We start from the raw sequence: 24438 nt of genomic DNA on the forward strand, positions 1-24438 counted from the left end.
CAAGTAGCAAGTAAAACATCTCAGTTTGAGAAAAGACTTTGGGAGGAATATCACAACAGATGAAACTCCGAGTACTCTCACAAGAATATGGTGCATGTGACTATCGAAAACTATATAAAAAAGGAATGAACTGTCTCCGCCATAGAAGTGTGCTATATGTTGTGTGGGTGGTGGCAATGTTGTATAGCGTTGAGGATACTATAGTTCTGATGATAGCAACCATGTTACGGAGGAAGTCGCATCCAGGAGTAGATCACTGTGCAAGCGTTGAAGTTCTGTCACATTCAGAGTGGTCTAGAGCATGTGCGTACCCGAACGCGTTCCGTCTTGTACTGCACTAGGATGGAGATGGAGGCGGACAGCCGCAGGCAGATGGTGGTCGCGTTGAAATGCAGAATGTTGAAGTCGTTGTTGGGGGCCTTCTGCAGCTCCAGGCTGCTTCGCTGCAGCTCGGACGCCCACGGAAGCCACGACGCGCCCACTAAAAAGGGAAGTATAAGTATCAAAAGCATATTTCCCCTCCCTAAATTCGTTGCAAAATACCACATCTTGGACCTGAAACCAACAGAACATAATTCATAATTACGCAAGAATTGCTTACGTAATTTAATCACAGATCCACGACAGAATTACTCTGTAGTGACAAACATGTCTAATACTGGCACGGAAAGGCATGCGTTACAACTGTTCGCACTGATTCTGCCTGTTAAAATCCCGATGTGAGAAGACTAAACAAACATAACGTCACTGCCCATGTTTTTCACTAGTGTTAGTTTCTAAATGTTTATTTGCGCAACGGATTTTTATATCTGTTCATATGAAGTACTCTGATTGAAATAAAATGTTATTGAGAGAATTTACGAACTGCAGACTGTAATTTTGGCCACTGAAATTTCCGAATCTTTTATACTGAAACGTTATTCTCATATATCTTCTAATTTGAAGAAACATTCTGCTACACATGCGTACAGTCTGCTTTGTGTTAACTTCAGAACGATGGTGAGCTACTCTTGAACGCGTCAACCTTTCCTTGACGTTGATCCGTAGGTAAATTATTAAGTTATTACAAGCTATTTCCAATTAGTTTTACAAGCAGTATAAATAGTATTACTATTGACTTCTTATTTTCCTATTTTCACCAGTATGTTAAAATAAAACTTGTTAGATTAATATCCTCTTCAATTTTCACGTCGATCTTATTCCCTCAGTATTATCTCAACAGCCGGCCGGGGTGACCGAGCGGTTCTAGGCGCTACAGTCTGGAACCACGCGACCGCTACGGTCGCAGGTTCGAATCCTGCCTCGGGCATGGATGTGTGTGATGTCCTTAGGTTAGTTAGGTTTAAGTAGTTCTAAGTTTTAGGGCACTGATGACCTCAGAAGTTAAGTCCCATAGTGCTCAGAGCCATTTGAACCATTATCTCAACATCTCTACAGCGCGTCAATGTATCCCTCCACTACTCACTCTTACATTACCACATTTTCCGTCTGAGACCGTCCCATTTCTGTGTTGAGGTGCTACCTTGGCGACGTTTCCTGCTGTTTAGCGGTTTTGGATTGCTTGCTATGCTTTTCACCACATGGTTTCACGTCATCTGCCAATGAGTATAATATTCTTCTAAACAATTTCCTCTACATACCGGTGTTTTTCTTATAAAATGATTACATATAACTGGGGCTGAATTAAGGATGAATTTAACTATTCATTTATGTATAAGAATGTTTCAATTATTTTTCATTTAACAAAAATCTGAGGACCGATTGTTTGGCTTTTGCAGACGATCTTGCCAACTTAGCTGAAACTATAGAAGATGCAAGAATGTAAATAAATCTCCCGCAAAAGACAGTTTCAAAAGCAGGCCTATGTATACCTTAAAAAAACACATTATGTAACAAATGAGAAAGAGGCACCAAAATACTATATGTGGAAACTTATTAAGGGAGAATACAAAAAGACTATAACATTTAGATATATATTTGAAACAATACAACAATATGCTTAGGTCAAAAGAGCTAACTTAGCAAGGACAAGGAAGCTTATCAAAATCCTTTATAACAAATCTATTTCCATAAACGAAAAATTCCAACACGGAAACACTGCCATTATAGCAGAATGAGAAAAGAAGGAAAGAAAAAGAATCAGGAAAATTTTTGGAGCAAAATATGTCAGTGGCAAATGGAAATTGAGAGTAATAAAGAAGTCGATGAAAGAAAAGGGCGGATATCAGACACAATGAGGAAAAGTAAAGTTGTATTCCATGGAAATTTTTACACAAAATCCAAAAAGAGTCTACGGATTCTCGGTTCGTTGGAACGGGGGCACGTATTGCTATCTGTAGCGAAATTTGAAACTTTCGTTCTGTCTCGTTCTCGAAGCTTCCGTAGCGTTGCTCGAAGTCCCACTCGCGGCTGTGACAGAGCCAACGCACTCTGAAGCCGAAACGCGAAAGCGACCGTGCGCCTGTAGCTGGTAGAATTTTCTGACATCACGTTGCCGAGAATTACCAAGCGTAAAAAGCAGAATAAATCACAGCAGATGTTTTATTCGTGGCGACTAGCGTGGTCAATAAGATCCAAGATTGCATTGTAGGTCACAAGTAGAACTCAGGAGATGTCAAATCATATTACGTAGTTTGCAAATGAAGCCCGTATTTGGTAGTTTTTATATTTTAACTCACGTTTACAAAGCACCAACATACTGAAGATCTCTCGACAGCACGTCGTTTTTGGCAACGACAGCAAACGACATATTGGAGGTTAGAGGCATTTCGTATTTGGAGTTTTCCGTATAACTTGCGTGCTACGAAACCATGCCATTTCAAGGCCCAGGCGCCTTGAAAATTATTGGTACGATTTGCTGGGATTAAATAGCAGTTAATGAGAGAAGCAGCCTATGAATAATAGGAGCTCCGATGGTGAGCCAGTACTAAACAAAATTGGAAAGCTAAAGGGCGGAAGGAATACGTAGAAAGCCTCTACAAGGAAAATAAGCTAATACCAATATTCGTCTGGCAGCTGAGTAAACACCTACCCGTAGAAAAACCACAGCTGAAGTAGTCTTAAATGGCGTTTTGTATCCTGTTGCTTTGCCTTTTCAACGAATACTAGCAAAACTGACCGCTAGTATGATTGACATAACTGTTATTATGAAATCATATCTTTCCTATATGGTCCAGTCATATTAATGTGATCACAGATTATTCTCGATGTCAGCGTATACTAACCACTCACAGACGGCACGTGGCAGCACTAGCAGTTGAAGGTATATATAGCATGTCGGGGAGATCCGGGAAACAGAGTAGTCGTTGTCATAAGGCGAAAGCGGAGTGATTCATGTGACATCCAAAAGAGCGTCATCATTGGCTTTTGGGCCAAGGCTAGAAGTCTATGGTTAGTTGAGCATAAGTACCCAGGCCATGCAATACTAGTAGGTGGTGATTTTAACCTACTGGGCATAGGTTGGGACGTGTATGGATTCATTGCAGGGGGTGCAGACATACGAGGGTTGTCCAGAAAGTAAGTTCCGATCGGTCGCGAAATGGACACCACAGTGAAAACCTGATGAAGTTTTGGCTAGTGTCTCTAATATTACCATCGATCGCATCAAGACGCTCTTTTCAATTGTGAGCGCACTGTGAGTGATAAAAGGTGCCTAGAACAACCATGTCTTCCGCCAAGTAGGAGGGGCCGCTGAGAGGCTACGCCTTAATGAATGCAGGCCACCTAACACAACTGCAACGCACTTCCTTCATTATGGCAATTCTCAGCCGCACTCTGCAGGGGCAGTGAAGACGCTCTTGCAGCCTTTTCAATGGGAAGTGTTCGATCACCCACAACACAGCTCTAATTGGCTCGTCCTGAATATCATCTCTCTTCACATGAAACTTTGGATACAAAGACAACACTTCGGCGCAGGCTACGCGCTGTAGACCAGCGTAGAGGATTATCGGAAAGCACAGGCGGCTGCCTCCTATGACAATGGTGCTGGAAATTTGGTATAACGCTCCGACAAATGCCTACGTCGGAGCGGCGACTATGTAGAGAAGTATCTGGAAAGTGTAGCTAACTCTTGCAAATAAAACGTTTCTGATTTTCACTGTGGTTTCCACTTAGCGACCGATCGGAATTTACTTTCTGTACAACCCTCGTACAATCTTGTGAATCACTTTTGAACATGTTTTCCGAGAACTGTCTTGAGTAGCGAACTCGACAGACCACACGCAATGGAAGTATCTTGGGCCTTGTAGCTACAAATAGGCCGGACATTATCGCTAACGTCAATATAGAGATGCGGATTAGTGATCCATGTCATCATAGCTACTATGGTTACGAAAGTTAATAAATCAGTGAAGAGGGCTAGGAAAGTGTTTCAGCCAGAAAGAGCCGGTAAGCAATTGTTAGAATCTCACTTACACTATGCTATTGCCTCATTACTTAGTTTGCATTTATCGCGAACTCTCTCGATCAGCTCGAAGTGCCAAGCTACTGGAAACAAGCGCAGGTGACTCCTGTATATAAGAAGGGTAAAAGAACGGACCCCGAAAATTACAGACCAATATCCTTACCATCGGTTTGATGCAGAATTCTAAAGCATATCCAGAGTTCCAACATAATAAATTTTCTAGAGACCGAAAAGCTCATGTCCACGAATCAGGACGGCTGTAGAAAGCATCACTCGTGCGAAACCCAGCTTGCCCTTTTCTCACATGTTATATTGAGAACTATGGATGAGGGCAACAGGCAGATTCCATATTTCTATTTTTCCGAAAAGCATTTGACACCGTACCCTTCTGCAGATTGTTAACGAAGGTGCGCGCATACGGAATAAGCCCCCAGAAGTGTGGCTTGCTCGAAGACTTCTTAAGTAATGGAACCCAGTATGTTGTCCTCTATGGCGAGTGTTCGTCGAAGACAGGAGTACCACAGCGAAGTGTGATAGGACTGTTGCTATTTTCTATATACATAAAAGATCTGGCAGACAGGGTGGGCAGCAATCTGCGGTTGTTCGCTGATGATCGTGTGGTGTACAGGGAGGTGTCCAAGGTACGTGACTGCAGGTTGATACAAGATGGCCCACACAGAATTTCTAGTTCGTGTGATGAAGGGAAGCTGGTTCTTAATGTAGAAAAATATAAGTTAACGCGGATTTGTAGGAGAAACAAACCTGTGGTGTTCGGATACAGCATTAGTAGAGTCCCGCTTGACACAGTCAAGTCGGTTAAATATCTGGGAGTAACTTTGCGAAGTAATAGGAAGTGAAACGAGAATGTAAATATTGTGGTAGGGAAAGCGAACGGTCGACTTCGGTGTTGATTGAATTTAAGGAAAGTGTGGTCCATCTGTTAAGAAGACCATATACAGGATGATAGTGCGATCTGTTCTTGAGTACTGCTCGAGTGTTGGTATCCGCACTAGGTCGGATTGAAAGAAGACATCGAAGTAATTCGGAAGTGAACTGCTAGATTCGTCACCGGTAGGTTAGATCAACAAGGAATTGCTACAGATAAACTTCGGGAGCTCAAGTAGGAATCCATAGAGGGAGGAAGACATTCATTTCGAATATCACTAATGAGAAAGCTTAAGGAACCGGCATCTGAAGCTGACTGCAGAACGATCCTACTGCCCCGAATATACATTTCGCGTAGGGACCACAAAGATAAAATACGAGAAATTAGGCCTCATAGGGGACATATAGAATGTCGTTTTCCCCGTGCTCTATCTGCGAGTGGAATAGAAAAGGAAACGACTAGTTGCGGTGGCTTGCGGAGTATATATGTAGATGTACAATTCGATGTAGATGTAGCAGCAATTCCGAAACGGATAAGTTTGTAGACTGTTAACTGTTCGTATGCCGCCGTAAGGACGGGGGGGGGGGGGGGGGAGGCGGTGAATGGCGCTAACCAAAACCAGAGCCGAGGCAACTGTGCACAGGCTGTAGATAACAGGGATGAATGACAGCTATGGATATGTATACAGGCGAACAGACGTGCAACTGTTGATCAATTACTGACCGCTCAGATGAACCCGTGGGTTACCAATAGCGTCCCCTTAAAGAACGACGAGCGAACATTGCTGCGTATGGGATTCCGCAAACAGGCGCCATGCATCCATGTTGACTGCTGTTCGGTGACAAAGGCTGGAACTTGCACGCCAGTTCCGCAACTGTACGTCCACTGAGTGGCAACAATTGGTCTTTTCAGACGAATCACGTTTAATGCTCTATCGGGCAAATATCGTTGGCGAGTGTGGCGTGAAACGTCCGAAATCGAACACCCTGCAGCAATAGTCAGAAAATTCGAGGCCGGAGGCTGGAGCGTTTGGTCTGGGGGAATGTTTTCGTGGCCTTCCCTGGGTGATCTTGTCATTCTGGAAGGTACAACGGAATGAATCTATCGTTGGGGACCACGTCCAGCCCTAGATACAGTTTATTTATCCTCGGTACGATACCATCTACCAGCGGGACAATGTAACCTGACATACAGCTCGCTGTGTACTTGTGTGGTTCGTCCTAGTCGCCAAACCAACTGTATTCAAACCCAGTCGAGGGTCTGCGGGCCATCTCGATCGGTCTGTTTGCTCAATAGATCCTCATCTGAGAAAACTAGCGAAGCTGGCCACGGCAATGGAGTCGGCACGGCTCCACATCCCTGTCGGTATCTTCCAGAACCTCACTGACTCTCTTCTTGCACATTTCGCAGCAGTCCGTGCTGCAAAAAGGTAGTTAAAGAAGCTTTTGACAGGAGCTAACATCAATGTGATTGGATAGCTACCGTAGTTATGCTATTTCTCTCTCTGTGCTATATCATCACACATTATGGTTGGTTTAGCTGATCTATGAAAGATCTCATTCATTTCTTCATTGCCGGCCGCGGTGGGCGAGCGGTTGTAGGCGCTACAGTCTGGATCCGCGCGACTGCTACGGTCACAGGTTCGAATCCTGCCTCGGGCATGGATGTGTGTGATGTCCTTACGTTAGTTAGGTTTAGGTAGTTCTAAGTTCTAGGGGACTGATGACCTCAGATGTTGAGTCCCATAGTGCTCAGAACCATTTGAACCATTTCATGATTGTTTACAATTGATTGTTAGGATATGCGTGTGGGTGTACTTATATATTTGACGTGTGGGTAGCTGCAGGTCCTAGGTTCGTCTTGAAGGGGAGATTTCGTGGATCCAGAGTGTCTTAGCCTGCTGAACCCAGATCAAGCGCATAGTTCCTTGAGTCTGTGTTGCATTTTATTTAAACTGAGAGTTTCATGTAACGATGCAGTTTGAAAGGATTATGCTAGGTGCCCAATTATCCATAGCATTCTTTTATCTGTAGGTATAGTCCGCAGCTCGTGGTCTTGCGGTAGCGTTCTCGCTTCCCGCGGCGGGATCAGTGATTTTCTCTGCCTCGTGATGCCTGGGTGTTGTGTGTTCTTCATCATCATTTCATCATCATTGACACACGCAAGTCGCCGAAGTGGCGTCAACTAAAACGAGATTGCAATACGGCGGCCGAACTTCCCCGCATGGGGCCTCCCGGCCAACAATGCCATACGATCATCATCATCATCATCATCATCTGCAGGTATGATTATCTTAGTTTGATTGGGTGCCACTAGTCATACCTACATTCCATATTCAAGTATTGGACTGACAAGTATTTTCTATGTAACCAAAAACAATGGTGTGATCGCACCACGCATTCTATATTTGATTAGTCGCACTTAACTGTGTCTACTCTGCCTGCCTCAATTTTCGTGTTTTTTCAGGCAGTTTGATAGTTCGTCTAGGTGAGTTCCAAGGTATTTGACGTGTGATTGTGCCGTGATTTCTTGCCCTCAGACACGACTATTTGGTTTTGTCTGGTTTCTGTGCTTGTGAAGTAATGAGGTGTCGCGAAAATATTAGCTGGCTCTTTGCCGGGCTAGTTCTTATTCTCCACTGAATTATCCAGAATACCAGCTTGTTTATATAGCTGATGGTTGCTCGTGAATTCTGTCGAATATCGGGGCGTGACGCCAGAATGCAGTATCGTCTGCGTATAAACCTACTCCTTCATTCCACCATTGTAGTATAGTATATTAATGTCAGCTGTACAGATTGTGTGCAGTAGTGGAAATGTGGTCGCTCCTTGCGATACCCTTGCGTCTCGCGTGATACATATCGACATTTGATCACCGACTTGAAACTTAAAGAGTAGCCCATCGTGCCTCATCTTATCCAACGCACGTTCAATATCTAGGAAGTGGCTTTTCTGGTAAATTTTAGTACTGGGTCGGCTGTGTAGTGATTCTCCTAATCCCTGCTTGTTCTTAGGAAATTATATTGCTTTCTTGTGCACATTTTTTGTTGTATATAGATTAATATTTTCTATTGCTGGAAGTAAAATATAGGTCTATATGCGTTGGGATAGTTTTCTTCGGATTTCCAGCTATGTGAATCAGTACTACAGAGGGAGTAGACGAAGTTGATGAAGATGTCATACAGTGAGAAGCATTTGGAAGAGCACTGAAAGTACTAAGTTCAACCATGCCCTTGCAGCAGGTGATATTCTCTAATAATTATTGAGATTCATTAGGAGATCCAGCGTTGACAAAACCATTCAACCTGGTATGAAAGATTTATGAGAAGAGTAAGTATCATTAGATTTCACGCAGGATGTAATAATTCCCACTCCAAAGAAGGCAGATGCTGACATGCTTGAAAAATACTGACGCGAAGTATTTGCAGGAGAATGGAAACAGTGACAGAAACCTGGTGAAGTAAACAAGTGTAAATATACGGATTTACTCCACAGAAATTCAGTTCATTTTTGGCTTGTTATGACTTCATAACGGAGAGCATATTGCAAGGATAGTAAGTGCAAACGGCCAGTCTTGAGGTGCAGGGAGCTTTTGATGCAGCTTGGTTGCTGAGCATCCTAATGGTGCTATAAGAATTTCAGTATTCAGCTATCATTTATAACCTACCTAAGATCTTCTCCAGTGACAAAACAGCAATGTTGACATTCAACAACATCGAAACAGTAAAGAAGGTGACAAAAGAGTGCCCACGGGTTCATGTGATCAAGGGTTTTGGAATATCCAATACAATTATCAATTGAGGTTGGACTACGCAACTCACACAAAGACGACAGCATCTGCGGGTGATTTGGTGGTGGTTTTCAAAGCAAACACTGTCAGGATATCTGAGGTGTACTGCAAAGTAGAAGCAGAAGAAATCGCAGCTTGGGTTCAAAAAAATGAAATTCGATTTAATGCTCAAAACTCGAAATTTACGCTAGTAATGAGAAGGCAGAAAGACAGAACGACAATTCGCATAGTTGAAACTGTAATACTTTGGAATGAGTTGATCATTTAAAATACTGAGGTACATTTTTTTATTTTCGTTTAGGGAATATGTACTGTACGTAACTCGAAAATTCACGTAACTAATGTACACATTATTTAAATTAGTATGGCTCACTGAGGAAGATTATATATAAACGACTTGTCCTATCAGCAGTGGCATATGCAGCTCTAATTTCGATTCACACGCTAAGAACAAAACATAATTATGTCAAGAGCCGAAGAATACAGCTGTTAATCATGACTGCTAATAGTTACAGAACGGCGTCTATGGAAGCGTTGTGCATTCTAAAAAGCATTACACCAATAACCATCAAACTACAGGAAACGGCTGAAGAATATAAAGTCACAAAAAATGAGCACATGGTCTGTTCTATAGACATTCCCCTGGACTACACAGCAGCCCCATCGGGCAAGCACAATAATTCCAAAAGAATGGTCCAGACTTAAGGAATATCCAACAGTGTAAATACTGACGGGGGTTATTCAGAGAATCGTACAGGTCAGGAGTGGCAGTAATTATTAAGCACGCATCTGCCTAGCAATTAAAGTATAGATTACAGAACAAGTGCACTAATAATCAACAGCAGAACTAGCAATCTCCGAGCTCTAGAGAAAATAAATGAATCACGAAAAATATGTGGTGTCACCGCCAGACACCACACTTGCTAGGTGGTAGCCTTTAAATCGGCCGCGGTCCGTTAGTATACGTCGGACCCGCGTGTCGCCACTATCAGTGATTGCAGACCGAGCGCCGCCACACGCCAGGTCTAGTCTAGAGAGAGACTCCCTAGCACTCGCCCCAGTTGTACAGCCGACTTTACTAGCGATGGTTCACTGACTACTTACGCTCTCATTTGCAGAGACGACAGTTTAGCATAGCCTTCAGCTACGTCATTTGCTACGACCTAGCAAGGCGCCATATTCTTCAAGAATGTATTCTGAACTGATAACATTGTGAATCATGTACCGTCAAGAGCGACGTTCATCATTAATGGATTAAAGTTAAGTACCAAACTAGCTACGTCCGCTTTCTGAATTATAATTCCTTGTCATGTTCCAGACCTCACGTCAGTATAGTTCCTCCCTCCTCACGCCAGCCTGCGTGAGCTAAAACGCGTGCCTTTCTGCCTCCTCTAGTAACACGGTGTTGGCTCTTCAGCCAACACAACATTATCGACGAGGATGGGATTCGAACCCACGCGTGCATTTCGGCCTCCTCTAGTAACACGGTGTTGGCTCTTCTGCCAACTACAACATTGACGACGAGTGAAAAAACGGTGTTCTTATCTATACTGCCATGATTTCATTGTGTCATGGCTTCGCCACACTCTCCATATGTACTGTCCGAATTTTATCGCTTACAGAATCAGCAGACGCAGGCATTACTGGATGCCCTTGGACAGCTCGTCCAAGGTCAACGTGCAATGCAAAACGATGCGGCAGCCGCCTCTCCACCGCTAACGCAGCAACAACACGCAGTTTCACCGACTTTCAGACCTTTTGATGCTGCACTGGAAAGCTGGACAGAGTGGTCACGCCAATTTGGATTCCATCTCGCCGCCTACAGAATTCTAGGTAACGAGCAGCAGTGTTTTCTTTTGTCATCCGTCGGTTTGCAAACATGCCGTGTGATAGTCAAATTATTTCCCCAACGCAACGAAGCAACTCTGTCTTACGAAGAAGTTTTGTCTGCATTAGATGCTAATTTCAAACAATCAGTCAATGTAGTTGCGAAACGGTATACCTTCTTTCGTACAAAACGTACAGCAGGTCAGACTCATCGGGAGTGGGTTGCAACCTTGCAAGGCCTTATTAGGGATTGTGCTTTTGAGTGTCAGTGTGGACTCCCTTATTCAGATACTATGGTACGTGATGCAATTGCACAGGACGTTTCTGATGTTCGTATAAGGGAACAGATTTTGAAACTAGTAAATCCCTCCCTTCAACATGTGATGGACATATTGGATCGGCAGGACACAATTGACTTTGCTCAGGAATCATTTGAAACTTCACCAGCCGTATGTCAGGTTAACCGACCCGCTGGGCGAGCTGCACGGAGCAGTAAACAGCCCTCGCGCCCGGCCGCGCCGTTGCTGCCAGGCTCTCAGCCACATGTGCCGTGGCGGCAAGCAAATGCAGTGCTCAAATCATGCCCCCGGTGTGCTACTAAACATTCGCGTGAGAATTGCCCGTCACGCCAAGCTATTTGCTTTTACTATATTTAAAAAGGACATGTTCAGAGTGTTTTGCCAGAAAAAGCTCAGATTGGAAACTCAAAACCATTCCAGGCCCTTTGCTTCACGCCGGAATCGGAATCAAACTAAGGATGCTCAGGCTCGCGAAACTTCGCCCATGGAAATTCATGTCGTTAATTCCACTCCGCCCAGTGCCACTCTCTCTAACAGTGACTGTGTTCGTCCCACAAATAGTGTGTGTCGACATCGCCAGAACTACCGTCAAGTTGCAAGTGATTTTGTACCAGTGTCAGTTCACGTTGCACGAGACAGTCGCTCTTGTCGTCAGCAGGACAATAAACTTTTTGTCGACTTGGACATTAACGGCAAAGTGATGCCATTCCAGCTCAATACCGGAGCTGCAGTTTCACTGTTCAATCAAGATGCTTACAAACTGCTGGACACACCTCTGTTGCACGCCGCGAATGTTAAGTTAACTAGCTATTCAGGTCAAGACATCCCTGTGTTAGGACAATGCAGCCTTCTTGCAACATATAAAGGACAAACAAAACTTGTGTCATTTTACGTCCTTCGTTGGCAGTGAACTTGTTTGGTTTCGATTGATTTCAGTTGTTTAACTTGTCTACAGTAAATCAGGTCCTATCAGTGAACCAGACTGTGCCTTCAGACAGTGTTTCTCGTCTATGTGCAGAATTTGCAGACATTTTTGCACCGGGCCTCGGTTGCGCCAAGAACTATAAGGCACATTTGGAACTGAAAGTAAACGCGCAACCGAAATTTTTGAGAGTGCACAATGTTCCCCACGCATTGCGTGATGAGGTCGCAAAAACATTACACGATTTGGAATCACAAGGTGTAATTGAACGTGTGCAGGCTTCTCTCTGGGCATCACTCTTAGTAATTTTGCCAAAACCTTCGGGAAAATTGAGACTTTGTGTGGACTTCAAGGCAACAGTGAATCCACAACTAGTGGTTGCAACTTTTCCTTTATCCTGCCCGGAAGACCTTTTTGACAAACTGTGCCCGGGCAAATATTTTTCGAAGTTGGACTTAGCAGATGCGTATTTGCAAATACTGGTGGAAGAAGAATCTCAGCGCGTTTTGGTGGTTAACACGCATCTTGGTTTGTATCAATTCAAAGGACTGCCATTCGGGCGTCTATCTGCTCCTGCATTGTTTCAGCAATATCTACAAACTGCTTGTGCGTCGGTCGCTACTGCAGCCGACTATCTGGACGATATTGTGATCTCCGGAAAGACGGAAGAAGAACATTTAGCCAATCTCAGAACATTATTTCAGGTCTTGCGACAACATGGTCTTCGCTTAAGGAAGGACAAATGTGTGTTTTTTGTTCGTGACTTGGCCTGGGACATGTACTCAATGCCCAATGCATACATCCCAGTCCCACGCACCTCCGTGCCATACAAGACTTGCCTTCGCCGCAGAATTTGAAGCAGCTACAGTGTGTGTTGGAAAAAATCAACTATTATCACCGATATGTGCCGCATGCCTCTTCCATTTCAGCTCCGCTTCCTCGCTTACGCCGTAAAGGTGTTCCGTTAGTCTGGACGACGGAATGCGAACGCGCCTTTCGCCGGTTGAAATCGGCGTTGCTTTCCAATACTTGCGTTACGCCATTCGATCCCCGGAAGTCCCTTTTGTTGATGGTGGATGCATCGGATTTCGGGATCGGTGCTGTGCTTGCGCACAAAGATGGCTCGCACGATCGCCCTATTGCCTTTGCGTCCAAATTGCTCTCGTCTGCGCAAAGAAATTATTCACAGACCGAGAAAGAAGCATTGGCTCTCGTGTTTGGTGTTACAAAGTTTCACGACTTCTTGTATGGTCGTCACTTTACCATAATCACGGACCACAAACCTTTGACATCGCTTTTTCATCCGAACAAGCCTGTACCTCCACGTACAACGAAGAAATTCATTCGCTGGTCTATTTTCCTCTCACAGTGCCGCTACGATATCTTGTATCGGTCCACTGCTAAGCACGGAAACGCCGATATGTTGTCCCGTTTGCCTGTTGCTGAGGATAGGGCATTCGACTCCTCCGAACTTGCTTGCATGTTCTTTGATTCGGAAACCGATGACGTGGTCGAATCGTTTCCGTCTGATTTTCGTCGTGTAGCTACAGCCACAACTGCCGACCCTGTCCTTGCTACCGTTCTGCGTTTTGTTGATACGCAATGGCCCTTGTCAAAGTCTCAGATCGGGGACCCGTTGGTTCGCCGATTTTTTGCTCACAAGGAGAGACTTTTTGTTCGACGTGGTGTTTTACTTTCGCGTTCTGATAATGATCAGTCCAGGGTCGTGGTCCCACGTTCGTTACAGTCCTCTGTCTTAAAGCTTCTCCACCAAGGACATTGGGGTATAGTGAGAACGAAACAACTTGCTCGTCAGCACTGTACTTGGTTCGGAATCGATGCCGCGATTACGAATATGTACTCTCTTCTTGCATGGTGTGTGCCGAACAACAATCAGCACCACCGCAGAAATTCTTTGCATGGCCAAAAGCCACTTTCCCTTGGCAACACTCACACATAGATTTTGCTGGTCCATTCTGGAATGTTCGATGGTTAGTTGTGATCGATTCATTCAGTAATTTTCCTTTTGTTGTCCGGATGTCTTCCACGACATCATCTGCCACAATCCAAGCGTTATCTGCTATCTTTTGCATTGAAGGTTTTCCACAGACACTTGTTTCCGACAATGGCCCACAATTCACGTCCGCAGAATTTCAGTCATTCTGCAAGGCCAATGGTATTCGACATCTGACGTCCGCGCCGTTTTCGCCTCAGTCAAACGGTGCCGCTGAACGATTGGTCAGGACTTTCAAGTCACAGATGTTGAAGTTGAAAGAGTTGCATTGTCGGGAGGACGCGTTTTTGTCCTCGTATCGCTCTCAGCCCCGAGATGGTCGCTCGCCGGCTGAGTTGCTCCACGGTTGCCATCATCTAACTTTGATGTCTTTGCTACATCCGCCGCATCACGTTCCTGTGCAGCGGCAGACACCTTCTTTTACCCCAAGCGACGTTGTCTACTACCGCCACTATCGAGGTTCACGGCGTTGGCTCGAAGGGCGCATTCTTCACTGCCTCGGCCGCGCTATGTATCTGGTTTTGGGGGCCTCTGGTGAGGTGCGTCGGCATCTCAATCAGCTGCGCCTCTGTCGTCGCACGGGATCTGCCGCTCGACGTCTGCTTTCAGCGACGGTGCCGTCTGGTCAGCGCCCCGGGGACCCATCTACTGGCTCCCCTCAGCCCCAGGTATTACCGACGCTGCCTTCCATTTTGCCCCATGGCGACGCGCCGCCTGTCATCCCGCGGGCGACGCCCGCAGTGGACGCGTCGCTGCAGCCGTCGGGCGCCTGCCTGGGTCACGCGCCGCCGATCGCTTCCCGTGACCAGTTGTCCTCCGACATGGAACTCTCGCCCGCTCGGACCATACGTCGTCTTCGCCCGTCGGGTGCCCCGGCCCGATGGAGGTCGACCCATCGGCCCCTCCTGTCTCTCTACAGGCGCATACACCGCATGTTGGCGTGCACCCTGGAGTAGGTCTAGAGAGACTCCCTACCACTCGCCCCAGTTGTACAGCCGACTTTGCTAGCGATGGTTCACTGACTACTTACGCTCTCATTTGCAGAGATGACAGTTTAGCAAAGGCTTCAGCTACGTCATTTGCTACGACCTAGCAAGGCGCCATATTCTTCAAGAACGTGTTCTGAACTGATAATATTGTGAATCATGTACCGTCAATAGCGACGTTCATCATTAATGGATTAAAGTTAAGTACCAAACTAGCTACGTCCGCTTTCTGAATTCTAATTCCTTGTCATGTTCCAGACCTCACGTCAGTATAGTTCTTCCCTCCTCACGCCAGCCTGCGTGAGCTAAAACGCGTGCCTTTCGGCCTCCTCTAGGTGTTGGCTCTTCAGCCAACACAACAAAATACATTTTAAATCGCAGCTGTAGTACGCACATATAGTCAAGTTACATAGGTCCCCAGCAACCATAAATACGTGATACAAAACATCAGAAACAAAATTAAGGAATTTTATCATAAGACGTGACACCACAGCTTTGGATGGACAAAACACCTTGCAGGAAATCCTGATAGTGAATTAGCTGACATATTCACCAAACGAGCAGCTCGAGAAAACACAACTGCATCTGGGATAATAAGAAAACTAATGTGACCGAAAAAAATGCGAAAGTGAATGGACCCAAACTACTAAAGCAGAGAGCCGTGTAGTTATTTTCCTACTGTTCAACACTGTCTTTATCTGAGGATACTAGTGTTATCCAGTCTTAGCGATGTCTTAGTACCATCGGTTTCGACTAACACAAAGTGCTGCTTGCACATGCGTAAAGGGCGATCAGAGTACAATCTCTTTTGTGGATGTCATGAGTTTGATAACAAGATGGACGCATTAGGAAAAACTGTTACATAAAAGGAAGGCAGCTGGCCACTCGAAAATCTGCATTTAGTAAAGATATGAAAGAATTGCAGAATTTTTATAATGTAATAAACTTTTCCAACCATCAATAATTAATTACATTATGAAACAGTTCACGTGTGAATGGCATCAGTGTCAAACGGGCACAGTAACACGCCAAGCAACGATGTTTGGCATCATCAAGTGCGGTGACGAACTGACCGCTTGGGATCCTCCCCCCTCCTTTCGCCAACACATTGTTCCGCCCTAGGTTCGAGCCCAGGTAAGCGTGCTGGCAGCATCTCTGCTGTTCCTCCGCCTGCTCACGAAATCAGTTCGTTGTATATATTCCCTCCCTCTTCTTAATCAGACTAATTTCGGATTCCCAGGGATTACTGGTTCAAATGGCTCCGAGCACTATGGGACTTAACTTCTAAGGTCATCAGTCCCCTAGAACTTAGAACTACTTAAACCTAACTAACCTTAGGACTTCACACACATCCATGCCCGAGGCAGGATTCGAACCTGCGACCGTAGCGATCGTGCAGTCCAGACTGTAGCGCCTAGACCTGCTCGGCCACCTCGGCCGGCCCAGGGATTACTATTTGCTATCACGATTGATCAGCAATTCCCATACTCGAATCTCGGTAGCTTCTTTAATGACGTCTGAGTGAGCGGCTGTTAGTAAATAAATACTAAAAGATGGGCTTACGCATGTGAACGATATACAGCGTACAACGCTGACATACGCAACAATAGGATTGATGGTCATGAAGTAGATGAAGTTAAGGAATTCTGCTACTGAGGCAGCAAAATAACCCATGACGGACGGAGCAAGGACATAAAAAGCGGCGAAAAGTGCATTCCTGTCCAAGAGAGGTCACCTAGCATCAAACAGAAGCGGCGAGGAAATAAATGCACGGGAAACACTGACAAGAAGAACGGCTAGGATGGTAGGAAATCTGTTAAGACAGAGGGAATAACGCCCTTGAAGTACAACAGAAGAGTAAAGCAACATAAGTCCCAAACTGTAAGAAAAAGAAATATTCCACGGAAAAGAAGCACTAGTAGAAGAAGAAATAGCATTCTGACGAGTTCGAGGAAAGTATTATTCTGCCAAAGACTCAAGTAAATAGCAAGGAATATGGTCATGAAGGATAAAGTTTAGACGAAAGCTGTCGTTTTACAGAGTTATACATGGTAATAGTTACGTATTAATTACCTGTTATTAACAAGAAGTATGAATGTCAGTAGCCAGTGAGAAACATTTCTATACCATGGAATTACTCTCTTTAACATTATGTTTGAAGCCTACATTATTTATGTATTTTTTACCCACAAAATTCAGCACCATTTCCACAAAAATGTACTGCTAGTGTGAATTAGCGGGTGATCATTCAACAACTTGGTTGAAAGCTAGAGACAGAGATAACAAGACAAGGTCGGGCTCTATGGTATGGACCTGTTCCCGTTGTGTAACCAATGACTGAAGTTAAAACTGTGTACCATTTGAACAAAAAGCGTCATACACAAAGATATCATTATTGTTGAAATCTATAGAATTCACACAATTTACATTCTCTTTCGGTTTTTTTGTTTTCCTTATGGCTGCCAAAAGCTGGTGGAGACTATGTACTACACTGAAAAAGCAACAACTTCGCAGTCATTGAGTTACTAATTGTGACACGAAATAACTTACGTAGAGAATTTATAATCAAATACAATATAGAAACAAACATCGTAAATTGTGAGATCGCATTCCGAGATCCAACGAAGCGGACCCTGTTACAACGGTAAAACTATAGGAGGAAAAAGAGTCATCTAAACAGCTGGTTTGATCCGTCATACTTCGTAATGTATGCTTCTGTTGTAAGAGGAAGGCACTTGCACTTTCCCGCCTTGTTTAACGTATCCAGCCTACTAACAAATACGAAACGCAGTAGGACAAGGCGTTTTTCACATTCATGGTTAGCCACGCCAATGTCAAGGAAAAACACCGCAGGACCGATAGAGAAATCAAAATAGAAAATCTGATCAATAAATTCTAGAGATAAGCGAGCTTACTAATACAGCAACAGAAATTAGAAGGGATCTGCTGCAGAAACTCACCACAAGATACAGCCACTAGCACGACCACAACCACAGATCTGCTTCTAATCATTTCAACGTTTGTGCCCAGGTATGAGAACCCGCGCTGCCAAGTGACATGTACGAGGAACTCAGCTCGGCATAAGCAGCATCTTCCGATAACACAGCCATCAGTGCAAAGTACCTGCGATAGCGTTAAGTACGCCGTGGCAGAGATTATGTACCTCCTGTCACAAAATGGCGAAGGTTATCGATACAGCCACGTTAATCGATACCGAATGTAAGCGGAGGTGTTCAGCCACAGTTCAGAGCGCTAATGGTAATAAAGTTTTACAGGGGCTCCCGAAATTACAATCAGAAATATACAGAGGATGAATGACGTAGGCGTTTTACTGTGAGATGAGGAACCAATGACTAGGAATGTACACGTACATAGTTTCAGTTTAATTTGAACGATTTACTTGAACATGATTGCTGCTCCACCAATGTTATCGATACGATATTGTTTGAAGCGTATATTTCACGAAGTAGTAGAATGAAGCTTATTGATGAATCTTACCCGGCAAGACCCGATTCCATCTCTACAAAATATAGTGTTAGAAGTACTTTGATCATCTGAGTTAGTATAAAGACCTCATTTTCCATTAGAATCTATCCACAATGATCAATTTCTTGCTGTTAATATGATGCTTATCACGAGAGTATCCTCTATACATCCGTTCGGCTTTCGGAGTACTACATTCTGCAGTCTCATAAAATAACACGTATAGGCAAGTACGGTATGTGGTAGGTAGTTCTTTGTTACGAAAGATGGACCTCACACGGGTTACGCATTACAAAACTCATACGGCCTATTATATTGCTTTCCGACAATTGTTTCCTTGTACAGTTTGTTAAGCGACTATTCCGGAAGTAAACTTCATTAGAAGGCTGCCTATCTTGCAGCTTTCAGAGGCAACAAAAATTTGATTTTCTATATTTCGTGTCATTACTGACCGAATTTAGCAATTTAAAATGCTATTATACTCTACTCATTAAGAGGTATAATATTATTTTAAAAGTTATAACCCCAGTACTACACTCAGAAACTGTGCGTCTCTTTTGAGGCAGCTCAACAGTTGGCGCAGAAATACCCGTACTTTATTCATTCATCATTTGAGAATGAGAACACTTAGCGACTTCCAATAATCTTTACACATACTTTCCATCCTTAATGAAGCTCTTTCTCGCTCACTGCACTCCCTCCCTCCACCCTCACGCAAGCGCACACACAAACACACACACACACACACAAACACACACACACACACACACAACATTATGAAAGGAATAAAGTTTATCGCTTACTGCATTTTCGCTGTTCACACAGTAAAACAGCAGCGTCAGATGTGTTGTTTTAATTTATCACTTCTTTACTATCGATTCCATCCTCAACACAGTCTGCAGAGTGTCCACATATACCACTGAACGAAACTGAAAAATTATGTCAATCTTTGATACATAGTGCAGTGGATAAGACGTCATAGACATTTACATTCACGAAAAACTAGTTCCTGGTTAAAACGGTGTGCACAAAAACTTCAACATCCGGCAAGACGTTTTAATTTTTAATCTCCTTACTACGAACTTCATTCACAACACACTTTGCAGACGTTATATGCACGAATCACTGAATGTATCTGCAAAATTATATCACTGTACAACACATAGTTCGTGAGATACAACTCATGAGCATTAATAAGCGTGAAAAACTTGTTTTTTCTTAAAATCGAGCCCAGATTACACAGACTATATCCAACCAGTGTTTCATAATGACAACACTCAGCGACTTCCAACAAACTTCAACCGCGAAAGGCAAAGGTCTCGAGTTCGGGTCTCGGTCCAGCACACAATTTTGATCAGCCAGCAAGTTTCATACCAGCCGTACACTCCGCTGCAGAGTGAAAATTTCATTTTGAAAACGTCCCCAGACAGTGGCAAGCTATGTGTCCGCAATATCCTTTCTTCCAGGAGTGATGGTTCTGCAAGTTTCGCAGGAGAGCTTCTGTGAAATCTGGAAGGCAGAAGACGAAGTATTGGCGGAAGTAAAGCTGAAGATAATGGATCGTGAGTCGTGCTTCCGTACCTGAGTTGGTCGACGGCACGGTAGGTCAGCGTGTTCTGTCAGAGTGTTAGCAGCCCTCCTCTGTAACAAGAAACCGAGTTACTGGGTCAACGACAACTTGGACGGCTGTCACGGGACGTCCGCACCGAACAAATGCATCGACCAATAACGAAAAAAATGAGATTAAGAAAAAAGAAGTCGGTAGAGCACTTGCCTGCGAAGGTATAGGTTCCGAGTTCGAGTCTCGGTCCGACACACAGTTTTAATCTGTCAGGAAGTTTCGTATCAGCGCATACTCTGCTGCAGAGTGAAAATTTCATTCTGGAAACTACAAGCATAGTGTCAAAACTTTTCTCGTATGCAGTGCGGAAAGGATGACTGCTTAATTGCACTGTAAAACGTTTCATCTGGTATTCCTGGTTCCTGTGGGAGCGATACATAAGAAGTTGTAACATATTACATGCAACCAGTGGAAATATGCTCCTATCGGAGCACAGAAAAGGCGAATATGCTCATGTTTATTAAAAGACTCGGAATGATAAGTGAGATAACAGCTGCCTAATTCTACCTTCCTCACCACCTTCAAAATTTTCCCAAAAATTTTAGCATGTGAATATATTTGCGCGTTTTTGTGCTGAGAGATGGAGACAGCGGCAGTAGGAAAGAGACGGAAAAATAGTAAATGGTGGAGTAGCAGACAGTTGTTGCAGTATAGAAAGAGCGAAGGAAACAACGGCGGTTTGGGAGGAGGAGAGAGACACAGTGGCAGTGGAACATAGCTCACAGTGACAGGGCAGTACAGGGAAAATAATGAAGGAGACAGTGACAGTGTGAGAGGAAAAAAGAGGAGGAGAAAATGAAAGTATGTGAGAGTCAGTGATAATGATAGGGAGAGTATGTGACAATAAATACGAGGAAGAGAGAGACAATGACAGTGAGAAGTGGCAGAAAGGTATGAATGAGACAGTAGCAGTAAGAGGGAGCAAGAAGGAGTCAGTGAAAGTGAGAGGAGACAGCAGTTGTAGCACACAACGAAGGAGACTGCTGTGGCTGTGAGGCAGGGGACAGTGACAGAGAGAGACACACAAAGAGATACTGACAATGAGTTGGGCCGAAAAGAGTGAGTCGCTATATTTACTTTGGGTTCCAAAATAGTATTTCGTAAACCGAGTTCCCAATAACGCTTTTGGTTGGTCATGTAAATACTCCAGAATCGATTCTGGAAATCCGCTTGTTGCTGCCGGTTTCCCACTTCCATAATCGATTTTCGCTACCAGATAAACACAAAACTGTTTTTGAAACGCGCTTGTGCTGTCATGTTACAATTTGTTTTAAAAAATTTCGGCTAGTATAGACGGAGTGACATTTTGCTCAGTGAGGGCGTGAAATAGCAATATTAAATTGAACAGGAAGCTGTCTATTAATATGTAACTGAAAAAAGAGCGATTGTGTCGTTTAAATCAAAAACTGTAAGAGCTAGATTCCCAGACGACATATCTGACTGGGCTAGCAAATCGTTTGTAGGCCTCAACATATAAATGCTACAGCGAGAAACGGTTTCCGAAATTCGGTTTTCGTCTTCGGGAAGATGTGTCGCACATAAACGTAGTGACTGAATATAGGCGAGTAGGAGGGATGGGTATGAACGACTTACAGCGAGAGAGTATTGGGTGCGAGCGAGTTACAGTTTGGGGAGCTTGTGGGAGTGAGAGGTGAGTTGCATTATGTTCACATGCCAACATTTCTGGGAAAATTTTTAAAGGTGCTGAAGACAGGAGAATGAGGTAGCTGGTGCCCCACTTTTCAGTCAGTCTTTTAATAAACAGGAGGATGTTCGCCTTTTTTGTGCTCCGATAGGAGCATTTTTCCGCTGGTTCCCTTCTTTACCCTGCTGTAAATGGGTCTGTCACTCATATTAAAAGAACTTTATCTGCCAGTAAAATTTTATAATTTACTTATGTGAATTTGAAATACGCAAAACCATATAATTTTATACCTCAGACCGGATTTTATGTGCACAAAAATTTTGCATGTGCTTCACTAGTACAACGAAATGGAGTTTCCAAAACTCTTCTGATAATAACGGTGACATTATACAGCATATTTGTCCCTACAACGCCACTTCATGAACAACGTTTTCGCCTCACCCCGACTTATTTTACGTGAACATGTGAGGGTGCCTTTGGACCTCTGTATGGCGGAAACGTGTAAAGATATCAAGAAAATTTTCAGGGTTGTTCGAGAATTTATGAATATATTGCAAAACATTCAGCCATTTGCTGTGCATAGCCGTCTTGGAATTCCAGGCCCGACAACCATGTTCTTCGGGTTTTGTTAGGAACTACCCATGAACTAAATGGTGCCTTCACACATCCTTTAAGGCGCACCGTAGACTTTATCCAATTGCTCCATTTGCCTAAGCTCGAGGAAGATTGTAATATTCAAACTTTGACCCTATACTGTATGATAGTCACTTAAGACCATCCTTCTGCTTGGTGTACAAATGGTTCCTAGCCAAAGGGTTATCCAGAACGTGTGATCCTACCTTTCTATCACCAATAGAACCCGGGTTATGAGCGCCGGAAAAACCCCATTTTGAAGTGCAGTGTTTTGGAACGTATTAGGTTGTGCATGCCTGGGATGCGTGTCTACCCTTCACATGATAAAGGTTGTCCAAACTTTGTAAGTAGGCTTACGTTGACTAGTTGGTGTCTGTCTTAAATCACTTGCCAGTTAAGGATCTTCATCATCTTCGTGACTCCTCCTCGTGGTCAACCAAACCTGTCACCATTTATGATATCTCCCTTCGTATATTTTCAATTTCGTCTGTCAGTTCGTCTGTACCATATACTAGAGCAATATGCTGCAGTCACTCGCAGGATTGTTCTGTAAGCAGTCTCCTTCTTTTCAGACTGATTCCATTTTCCCTGCTGTCTTTATAGTTCTGACCCTAAAGATTTCGGGCTGCCATGTATGTTTGGTTCCACTGAACTAGAGATTGGTGTATGTTATATTTGATGTCGATAGAGAGAGATCATAAAATAGTAATTTAAAACAAAAGAACTTGTGTGAACACACACACATTACCTCTAATAGTTCCCTACCGACAGTAAATGTCTGTCATGTTTAGCAAACATGTCTTATTTATTTTTATCTAGTTCGTACTTGTCAGGCTAAAAATTCGTTACTGTTTCTAGTCCATTTTTAACAGCTCACTGAAGCTTTACAACAGTTCGCAATACATTTTCAGCAGTTTGCAGTACATGTACAATAGTTGACAATCACCCTTGAATTGGTGACGGTAAATTTTCAAAACGTTCGTTATCAGTTGCATCCTTACGCATCGTTATGAAGACAGCAATTTCCAGCCTCTGATATAGCACTTCTTCTGGCCGTACCCCAATTCTTCTGCCTCCTTCCAACATTACAAACAAAAATCCTATGATATTACTGGATAGCCTGGTCTCGAGACACAAACTGCAGCTTATCTGGCCTACTAAATGTCCTCTAGTTGTTCACTGCCATGTTTTCCGAATTAATTTCTTCCCTTCATTTGCTCTTCCATAATAATCAGACCTACGAACATATCACCCGCTTGCGCATCCGAGGTCTGCCTGGAGGCGCTCGACTCTTGGATAGCGAGATCGAATCTTGGTGCTGGAAGAAATCGTCACCGCCAGTATTTACCCGCAGGGAAAGGAGGGGAGGCGGTGAAGACAAGTAACTGGTCATGGACAGCCATGGCATGGTGATTCGTCTGACGGATGAGCACTTTTAGTGGACGGTTCCTTTGATGCTACTACCGAGGAGAAGACTATGCACACATACACACACACACACACACACACACACACACACACACACACACGAACGTCCACTCAACCCCGCCCTCCAAAATGCCCACGTGACTAAACATGTCATTATTAACGAAATAAGTAAAAAGTGTCACGCAAAGGTCTAATGTTTATGTCATAAGTAATGATCAATATTTATTAAGCATAAAAATGAATTTCATACGTAATTTCAGTAGTACTATTGTGAAATTATCCAAAGCATTGTTTGATAGGTATTGTAAATAGCTACAAGGCAATTTTGCAACGTAAATACTTAATATTTTTGCAGTAATGAATACCATGTGAATAGACCTATATTTACTGTCGCCAATGTGCAATGCGATTGCTCTCTGCATCAACACAAACTCTTTGAACACAACTTCACTCATGCACTTTGATTTATTTACGTTTCGTAAAGCACGTGGAAGTTGTTACGT

The 24438-nt window shown here is 43.8% G+C and overlaps 1 protein-coding gene across 1 annotated transcript in view; it reads right to left on the minus strand.

Moving 5' to 3' along the window:
* The window catches only part of LOC124622636, a 40393-nt gene extending 22198 nt beyond the window's left edge, over positions 1-18195 (minus strand). The window contains exons 1-2 of the mRNA XM_047148415.1: positions 18086-18195; positions 312-481 (exon numbers count right to left, since the gene is read on the minus strand). Coding sequence (XP_047004371.1) covers positions 312-481; positions 18086-18137 — 222 coding nt within the window. The 5' untranslated portion in view covers positions 18138-18195. The remainder of the gene's footprint in view (positions 1-311; positions 482-18085) is intronic.
* Positions 18196-24438: the final 6243 nt, after the last annotated feature.

Source organism: Schistocerca americana, chromosome 7 (genome assembly GCF_021461395.2).
Source record: "Schistocerca americana isolate TAMUIC-IGC-003095 chromosome 7, iqSchAmer2.1, whole genome shotgun sequence".
NCBI lineage: Eukaryota > Metazoa > Arthropoda > Insecta > Orthoptera > Acrididae > Schistocerca > Schistocerca americana.